Below are 10,533 nucleotides of genomic sequence, written 5' to 3'. Positions count from 1 at the left end.
TTTTCTCCCCCTGTTCTGGAACTCTGATCACTCACAGATTTTTGCTTTTTATTGTATCCCACATAATTTTCATGTTCTCTTCATTTTTCTTTGTTCTTTTTTCTGAGTCTTCCTCAGAGTTGTAGCCCAGTGTTTTCATCAATTTTCACGAGCTGCTCTCAGGATTATTGGTTTGTCTTTGGTTTGGGGGAGTGTGATTATGATATGCTTTTGTGATTTTCTTTTGGGGTCTATCCTATATGGGGTTTATTGAGCTTCTTGGATGGCCATCTTTTCATCTTTCATGATATAGGGGAAGTTTTCTGTCAGTAGTTCTTCAAAGGCCCACTCTGTGTTTTCTGTTTTCTCCTTCTTTTCTGGGACTCCGATCACTCACATGTTTTTCTTTTGATTGTATCCCACATAATTCTCAGGGTCTTTTCATTTTTCTTCGTTCTTTTGTCTGAGTTTTCCTGGAACAGAGTTGTATCCAAGTGTTTATCTTCAATTTGTGGAACACCTTTTAAGTTACATAGGACTTCAGGAGAAAAGGACATTAACAAGAAACAATCAAGAAAGTGGATCCTTTGTCCTTCAGTATGAGAACAAACAACATCAGATGACGGCCTGAATCCAAGATAAAAAACTGCATCAGCCAGCTACCAAGCTAGGTAATGAACTCTCAGGGATTACTTAAAACTGAAAGATTGACAACAGGGGACCAGAGAGAGTAATCTGTAAATGACAGCAACGTCAGAACAAAAAAAGAGGGAATAAACGATGTGGGTATAAAAATTTCAAATGGAAAGGAAGTCAAGGCGATACCAAATAATAAAGGACTAGTTTAAACTTAGGAAGATAAGGGTAAATTTCAAGGTAACCAGAAAGAAAGTTACCAAACCTACTCATCAATATAAAGAAGAAAAACATAAAGTCTCAGCAAACTCAAAATCTACAAAAGCAAAATAAATTAAAAAAAAACCACACAAACAAAAGGAATTCAGCAGGGGGGAGTAAGAGAAACAAAGAAAACATCAGCATCACAAAAAAAGCTCTACAAAATGACAGCAATAAACTCACTCTTATCAATAATTGTAAGAAGTGTAAATGGCCTAAACACACCCATAAAGAGACAGAGAGTGATGGAATAGATAAAAAAAGCAAGATCCATCAATATGCTGTCTACAAGAGACATACCTTAGAAATAGAGACATACATTTATTAAAAATCAAAGGATGGAAATAAATATATCAAGCAAATGGCTACCAAAGAATAGCAAAAGTTGCAATTCTAATCTCAGATAAAATAGACTTTAAAACAAAATCCGCCATAAAGACAAAGAATGGCATATATAATGATTAAATGGATTATCCGTCATAAAGACATAACCATAATAAATATCTATGCACCCAATGACAGGGCTCTACAATACATAAAACAAACTCTAACGGCACTGATAAGAGAAATTGACGGTTCCACAATAACAGGAGGGTATTTCAACACCCCTTTCTTGGTAAAGGACAGAACATCTAGAAAGAAAATCAGCAAAGATACAAAAGATCTGAAGGCCACAATCATTCATCTTGACCTCATAGACATATATAGGGCACTCCACCCAACAGCTGCAGAGTACACATTCTTTTCCAATGCACATGGAACGTTCTCCAGAATAAAACACATCTCAGGCCACAAAGCAACCCTCAACAAAATCCAAAACACTGAGATAATACAAAGTATCTTCTGTGATCACAACACCATCAAAGTAGAAATTAACAATAGGAAGAGTAAGGAAAAAAAATTAAATACATTGAACTTGAATAACACCCTGCTTAAAAATCACTGGGCAATAGAAGAAATCAAAGATGCAATCAAAAAATTCCTAGAATCAAAAGACAATGAAAACATATCATACTGACACAGCAAAGGCAGTCTTCAGAGGAAAATTTATAGCAATAGATGTACACATCAAAAAGAAGAAAGGGGCAAAATGAAAACATTAGCTACACAACTCGAAGAAATAGAGAACAGCAAAAGGTGCCCACAGCCACCAGAAGAAAGGAAATAATAAAGATCAGTTCAGAAATAAATGAAATAGAGAATAGAAAAACAATAGAAAGAATCAACAAAACCAAAAGTTGGTTCTTTGAAAGGATCAAGAAAATCAACAAGCCATTGGCCAAACTGACCAAAAAAAAAAAAAGGAGAGAATGGAAATAACCCAAAGAAGAAATGAAATGGGGGACATTACAACAGATCCAACTGAAATAAAATGAATCATAAGAGAGTACTATGAAAAGTTATATTCCAACAAATCTGAAAACCCAAAGGAAATGGACAAATTTCTAGAAACACAGTACCTACCCACTAACACAAAATGATGTTGAAAATTTGAACAGATCCATAACAACAGAAAAGACTGAAAAAATAAAAAAATAAAAATCCCAACAGAAAAAAGCCCTGGTCGAGATGGCTTCACTGAAGAATTTTATCAGAGATTTACAGAAGAGCTTACACCAGTACTACTCTATTTCAGAACATAGAAAAGGAAGGGATACTGCCACATTCATTCTATGAAGCCAGCATAATCCTAATACCAAAACCAGGTAAAGACATTACAAAAAAAGAAAATTACAAACCAATGTATCACATGTATATAGATGCAAAAATTCTCAACAAAATCTTTAGTCAATAGAATTCAGCATCATATAAAAAAATAACAGACACCACGACCAAGTGGGATTCAAACCAGGTATGCAAGGATGGTTCAACATTAGAAAATCAATGAATGGAATCCACCACAGAAATAAAAGAATCACGTAATCTTCTCAATCAATGCAGAAAAGGTATTTGACAAAGTCCAACACCCATTCCTGATAAAAACTCTCAACAAAATAGGTATAGAAGGGAAATTTCTCAACATAATAAAGGGCATCTATGCAAAACCAACAACTAACATCATTCTTAATGGAGAGAGGCTGAAAACATTCCCCTTGAGAACAGGAAGAAGACAAGGATGTCCTTTATCACTGCTCCTATTTAACATTGTGCTGGAAGTCCTAGCTAGAGCAATAAGGGAAGAAAAAGAAATTAGGGCATCCAAATTGGTAAGCAAGAAGCATAACTGTCCCTATTCGTGGATGACATGATATCATACATAGAAACCCAAAAAAACTCCATTAGAAAACTACTGGAACTAATAGAAAGTTTCAGCAGCGTAGCAGAATATAAGATAAACATACAAAAAACAGTTGGATTCCTATACACCAATAAAGAGAATGATGAAATGGAAATCAGGAAAGCAATATCATTTATAATATCCCCTAAAAAATAAAATACTTAGGAATAAATCTAACCAAAGATGTAAAAGATCTATACAAAGAAAACTACAGAACACTATTGCAAGACACCAAAAGAGATCTACATAAACGGAAAAACATACCATGTTCATTAATAGGTAGATTTAGCATTGTGAAAATGTAAATTCTACCCAAAACAATCTACAAATACAATCCAAACTTGATCCAAATACCAAGAGCATTCTTTAAAGAGATGAAAAAACTAATCATTAACGTTATATGGAAATGAAAGAGGCCTCAGATAAGTAAAGCACTTTTGAAGAAGAAAGTAGAACTTGCACTACCTCACCTCAGAACCTACTATATGGCTATGGTTGTCAAAACAGCCTGTTACTGGTACAATGACAAATACTCTGATCAATGATACAGAACTGAGAACCCAGATGTAAATCTATCCACCTATGATGAGCTGATTTTTGTCAAGGGCCCAAAGTCCATCAAATAGGGACAGTCTTTTTAACAACTGGTGCTGGCAAAACTGGATGTTCACCTGCAAAAAAATGAAAAAGGATCCATACCTCACACCGTACACAAAAACTAATTCCAAATGGATCAAAAACCTAAATATAAAACCAAAAACTATAAAGATCATACAAGAAAAAGTAGGGTCAATGCTAGAGGCCCTAATACGTGGCATTAACAGGATATAAACCATAACTAACAACACACAAACTCCAGAAGATAAGCTAGATAACTCGGATCTTCTAAAAATTAAACAATATACTCATCACAAGACTTCAACAAAAGAGTAAAAAGAGAACCTACAGACTGGGAAAAAAAATTTGGCTATGACAAATCTAACAAGTCTAATCTCTAAAATCTGTAGGAAAATTCAAAACCTCTACAACAAAAAGACAAATAATTCAATTAAAAAATGGGCAAAGGAAATGAACAGACACTTCACTGAAGAAGACATTCAAGCGGCTGACAGACACATGAGGAAAAGTTTGCGATCACTAGCCATTAGAGAAATTGAAATAGAAACCACATTGAGATACCATCTCACCCGGCATTACTATCTTGAATTAAAATTAAAAAAAAACAAAAAACAGACAATAACAAATGCTGGAGAGGCTGCGACAAGATTGGAACTCTTATGCACTGCTGGTGGGAATGTAAAATGGTAATCCATTTTTGAAAATGATATGGCTCTTCCTTAGAAAGCTAGAAATAGAAATACCATATGATCCAGCAATTCCAATCATAGGAATATGTCCTAGAGAAATAAGATCTGTCACATGAATAGACATATGCACACCCATGTTCATTGTAGGATTGTTCACAATAGCAAAAAGATGGAAACAACTTAGATGCCCATCAACAGATGAATTTATGAACAAAGTATGGTACACACACAATAGAATACTATGCAACAGTAAAGAACAATGATTAATCTGCGAAGCATCTCACAACATGGATGAATCTAGAAGGCATTATACTGAGTGAAATAACACAATCACAAAAGAACAAATACTGTATGAGACCACTACCATAAAAACTCATGAAAAGGTTCACATACAAAAAGAAACAATCTTTTGTGGTTACGAGAGAGGGGAGGGGTGGGAATGGAGAAACAGTAAATAGACAATAGATAAGTGGTAACTTCGGGGAAGGGTAAGACAGTACACAACACTGGGGAAGCCAGCACAGCATGTCCAAAGCAAGGTCATGGAAGCTCCATAGACACATCCAAACTCCATGAGGGACCAAGTTAGTGGGCTGAGGATGTGGGGACCATAGTCTCGGGGAACATCTAGCTCAACTGGCATAACATAGTTTATAAAGAAAATGTTCTACATTCTACTTTGGTGAGTAGCGTCTGGGGTCTTAAAAGCTTGTGAGCAGACATCTAAGATATTCCACTGGTCTCACACCATTTGTAGCAAAGGAGAATGAAGAAAATAAAAAACACAAGGGAAAGATTAATCCAAATGACTGATGGACCTCTGTACTACAGCCTCTACCAGACTGAGTCAAGCACAACTAGATGGTACCTGGCTACCACCACCTATGGCTCTGACAAGGATCACAATAGATGGTCCCAGACAGAGCTGGAGAAAAATATAGAACAAAATTCTAACTCAAAAAATACAATAAAATAAAATAAAAAAGTCCATACTTATTAGTCTGACAGAGAGTGGAGAAACCCCAAGAGTATCACCCCAGGACACACTTTTGGCCCATTAATGAAGTCCCTGCTGAGGTCCACCCTTCAGCCAAAGATTAGATAGGCCCATAAAACATAACGAAACTAAAGGGCACACCAGCCCATGGGCAAGGTCTAGAAGGCAGGAGGGGACAGGAAAGATGGTAATAAGGAACCCAAGGTTGAGAAGGCGAGAGCCTTGACATGTTGTGGGGTTGGTAACCAATGTCAGAAAACAATATGTGTACTAATTGTTTAACGAGAAGCTGGTTTGTTCTGTAAACCTTCATCTAAAGTACAATAATAAAGAAAGATAAAGAAAAAAGTGATTAAGTTTAAGATCTATCCTACAAAGATATGACCTCATTAACATATGAAAAGAAAACTCCTGTTTCCAAACAGAGTCACATTTATAGGTACAAGGGTTAGGACTTCAATATAACATTTTGAGGGACACAGTTCCATACCTGACACTAAGATATGACCTAGTCAAATCTTGAACCCCCTGAATCAGTCCTCTAAGCCTCTTATCATTCCACACCTATTTTGTTTCCTTATTTTGTTCTTTCTGGGGGCCCACATTTGAGAAATTTACTCAACTTTATTTTTTTGTGTGTCTTTGTATTTTTTTTAAATTCCGAAATGACATTATTTACATTTCCAGGAATTTTTTTTCTTTTGTTTTAAATTATTCCTTTTAATAGCACCCTGCTCTTGTGAAGTGGATATAACGTGCTCTCAAATCTCCCTGATAATTTTTCAATTTGAGAAATTTAAAAGTCTTCTGAATTAAAAAAAAAAAGAAAAAGAATTCCTGGAGAAAAGGAGTGCTTGAGCTGGGCTTGAAGGCTGAATAGATTTGTAATCAGGACATTATGGACAAGGAAAGCAGAATCAGGGTTTTGGTAATATTCCCATAGGCACTCCAAGGGATTATCAAACAGAATGTCTCATTAAAGATAGTTCCAGTGATTGTGGGGACATTTACAAAGAGGTCAATTCTAAACAAGCCCCCCTGTATTTTTCAGAAGGTGGGAGGTGGGAGGAGGGCAGAACAAGTACATTGCCTTTCGGTTCCTATCACCAATTAGTTTCTTTAGCTGGAAAAAATAAAACAGTCCTGTGGGCCAAGTTCATTTCAGTTTGAATTTACTGAGCACCTAATTGGTACCTGGCAATGTACCAGGTGCTCAGGCAGTCACATATATACAAGAGAAAAAGAAAATGATGTGCTTCCTGCTAGGTCAATCCAGTGCAGGAGATAGATAAATCATTGTAGTCTGTGTGGTAAGTACTATTACAGAATTTTGTGATGCGAAACTGCCATGGGAAAGAGAAAGATAGAGAGATAGAACTCTGCTCCACAGAAGTGGTGACCTTCGAGCTGGAACATGATGGATGATTAGCAGGTTACCATAGAGAGAGACCATAAGGGAAGATTATTCCACGTAGGATAGAATAGCATATGAAAAGTCAGAAAGCATTTTATAAGCACCTACCATGTTTAAGGGCTTGGAGATGCAGAGACATAGAGTTCATAGGATAATGGGGTGTATGTGTGTGAGGGAGAGTGAGGAGAGACTGCAGGCAGGAATACCAGGGGGGAGGCTACTGCAGGAGTCCAGGCCAGAGAGGATGAGGGCAAGAACGAGGGCAGTCGCAGTGAAGGTGAAAAGAAAGATACAGATTGAGAGCTGAGGATGGAACCCTGGGAAACCCCAACACTTATGGAGGGCATTGAGAATGAGAGCAAGATGGATAAGGAACAATCAGAGAGGTTGGAAGAGAACCAGTAGAGTGTGGTGCCACAGAAGCCAAGGAAGGAGAATTTCAAGGAAGAGGAAATAGGTTGGTACTTTTGGCAGCTGCAGTGGGGAGAAAGGGTGGTGGTGTGGCAATGGAGAGTAGTTCAGGGTTGCCAAGATGTGAGGCATGGTGGAGGAGTGGCAAGAGATGAGGCCAGAAAGACCAGTTGGGACTTCATGCCAAAGGGCCTTGACCACCAGGCCAAGGAGTCAGGATTTCATTCTGTAGGTGATGGGGAACCATTGAAGGGCTTCAAAAATAAGTTAAATAAGTGATCTGGTCTCTGGGTTTTGTTTGTTTTTTAGAAATGTTAGCCTTAGGCAGTGTAGAGGATCCTGTGGGGAAATTGCACTGGAGGCAGGAGTTCACACTGGAGCAGGGTGGAGTGGCATTTGGGCTGTGGAGAGTTGAGGCAAGTCTGGATGTGTGGAGCGGCCACAAGGGATATGGAGGGAGAGACAAAAATATTTGCTAGTTCTTCATAAGTATAACCAAAGTGGTTCAGGGAAGAAGGCAGAGGGACTGAGGATGACTTGGCAGTTTCAAGTTGTAGGAAGTATAGTACAGAACTGATGCCATGTTGCTGGCTGATGCTTGAGTCTCATCTTCCAATTCTGCTTTTTTTCTTGTTTTCCAGCCATTAATGGGTTTCTGTTCTCTAACCTGCCCAGGCTGGACATGTGTAAGGGTGACATGGTGACCTGGCACCTGCTTGGCCTGGGCACAGAGACTGATGTGCATGGGGTCATGTTCCAGGGCAACACCGTGCAGCTTCAGGGCATGAGGAAGGGTGCAGCCATGCTCTTTCCTCACACCTCTCTCACGGCCATCATGCAGCCTGACAACTCAGGTAAGTGCCTTAGCATCTGGTCCTAGACTCAGAGACTTTGTTGGGCTTGGGGTGTGAGAAACTGGTGAAGAGAAAAGAAGAGGCATGTTGAGTTGTCTTGGGAAAGTTTTCAAAATTGTTTTGTCTTCTTTCTCCTCAACATGCTCTCCTTGTTCTGGTTCTTTAGATGCTCTTCTCAGCTGCAAGCAGAATAGGATGAATAGATGGCTGAGGAAACTCTTCTGGAACAACAGGAGAGAAGACTGGATGCTGCCCAACTTCAGGCAGTTTTTATATAAACAGAGAGTGGACTTGGCTAAATAGCCCCTTGGTCACATAAAGATTATAAAGATTATATAGAAACAGTCCTTGCATTGGAAGGGAGGTTGATGAGAAGTAACTTTCAATTCTGAAATTCTGTGAGGATTTCTGCAAACTTTTCCACTTCTATAAGGAGGGGGAACTGTAACCTGTTCAGCCCAGGAATCAGAGCACACGAGCTCGTTCATTAACTTATTATGTAATATTGGTCTAATCACTTCTCTGCTCTGTGGCTTGCTTTCTTTCCTTCGCCCTGCCCTCACTCTCGCTCTTTTTGTAATGAAGAGATTTGACTAGAAGATATGACTAGAATCTTTCTTCAGATTTTGTCTATGTCTGGCATTTCCTAATGCAGCAGTAATTTTTCTTTGTAGTCCTTAGATGTGTTCTTTTTCTAGCCAGTAAGCGGTAACGATCATTGTAAGAAAAATATGGCCACTCCAGGCTGTTCTCACTTAACTTCTTTTAGTTTAGTTCTGTAAGTTCCACTCATATCTGGGAGGAAAAAAAATCCCTAAACAAAACAAGTCTTCTCCTCGACAGCTTAATAATTCCAGCCTAGCACTGGATTAAAAAAATAATCGATATTAAGCTGGTTTCCCCAAATTTCCTGGGTTGTTATTTCTGCCCGTCTACTTGGGTACTTTCTTGGCCAGGGAGGGTCATGAGCAAATTGGAGACGTCAATTAATGGAGCTGAAAGGAATGTGAGGAACAAGTGTTTGCAATGAAGAAAGGGTGAGGAACTTCTGAATAAGAAAGGCCCTATTCTCTAGCCTTCACCCGAAAGCCAAATCCCAGGTTTCATCTTCTTCCTACACAAGGAATGAGGCCCCCCAGCCAGGTACATATTGCCTCCCTAGGGCTCCTTCTTAATTTGGATGAATGAAATTATGTTTGTGTCACATCGAGGCCCAAGGAAGGTGGCCGTAGATGCTTAAAACATTCTGATGGGTGGTGTGGGGACAGAGAGGGAGAATGTGTTTCCAAGAGTAAAGGCTTGGAAGCTTACTCTTGGTCATTATTCCTGAGTTTTTTTTTAGCTAGAAAAATAACAAACCTTTTTAACATTTTTATTTTACAAGCCTTTCAAATTATTTTCTCTTCCCAAAGATATCAGGTCATAGAATGTTGCCACTGAAGAATCTTTTTGAGATAATCTCACTTCTCTTGGTTTACTGATGGAGGCAAGGTACAGAGACCTAGAGGGGGAAAGTAATTTGCTCAGGTTGGAAACAAAGACACTATTATTTCTTCTTCTCCTTTGTCCCCTTCTCCATTAACTTCTATTGATTCTTACTCCTAGATAATCTCTTGAATCCAAGTGTCCTCCATTCTGCCCCTGGGGGATTGCTCTCTGACTACTAATGAGAGAGACCATTGTGCCTCTCCAGAGACCTGGGCAAAGGCATCAAGTTAATGGAGGAACCAGGACCAGAAACTGGCTTTGGGACTCTAGAGAGAGGGGTAGCAATGGGGAACATTAAATATACCTATGTGCTTGAGGAGTTTTGCAGACAGTTTAAAAACATCAGCTTGCAGATACGTGTTATGCACTGAATGCTTACAATTACGTATAAAATAAATAAATAAAAAACTAAACAAACAAATAAATAAAAGAAAAACAAAAGCCCAGAAGGAAATGCAGCAAAATGTTATGAGTGTTTAAGTCATTGTGAGGTTATTGGTGATTTTAAAAAAAATCGTCTTTTCTCTTTATTCTAAATTTTAACAAGCCTACATTACATTTGACAGAAAACAATGTATTGTGTTTTAAAATACACTCAGCACAATATGCCTCAGCCCTTCACAATAGAACTACTAATATTAGAGTTTTAACAGCCAGGGAAAGTAGAAGATAAAAAAGGTTACTGCTTATAATATGTTATTTTCCAATAAATTCATGTGAGACTTCTCAGCAGCAAAAAGATGAGTAATTATTACTGTCTTGATTCATCACTAGAGTTTCTTTCCTCTCTCACCGTTGAAACTCTTTTTTTTAAATTTTTTTTTATTGTACTTTAGATGAAGGTTTACAGAACAAATAGTTTCTCATTAAACAGTCAGTACACATATTGTTTTAAGACATTGGTTAAC

General features: G+C 38.1%; 1 protein-coding gene across 3 annotated transcripts in view; it reads left to right on the top strand.

The window, feature by feature from the left end:
- Positions 1 to 10,533, top strand: part of HEPH (hephaestin) — a 224,063-nt gene that overhangs the window by 82,037 nt on the left and 131,493 nt on the right. For 2 of the 3 annotated variants that reach the window (XM_004381519.1, XM_004381520.1), the window contains one exon: positions 7,925 to 8,137. The exons of the other annotated variant lie outside the window; for it this stretch is intronic. In XM_004381519.1, the coding sequence (XP_004381576.1) occupies positions 7,925 to 8,137 (213 nt within the window). The remainder of the gene's footprint in view (positions 1 to 7,924; positions 8,138 to 10,533) is intronic. 3 annotated transcript variants of the gene reach the window in all.

The sequence above is a fragment of the Trichechus manatus genome, unplaced genomic scaffold (assembly GCF_000243295.1).
Source record: "Trichechus manatus latirostris isolate Lorelei unplaced genomic scaffold, TriManLat1.0 scaffold00086, whole genome shotgun sequence".
NCBI lineage: Eukaryota > Metazoa > Chordata > Mammalia > Sirenia > Trichechidae > Trichechus > Trichechus manatus.
The sequence above is the reverse complement of the archived record's forward strand: the minus strand, read 5'-3'. Positions and strand labels throughout refer to the sequence as shown.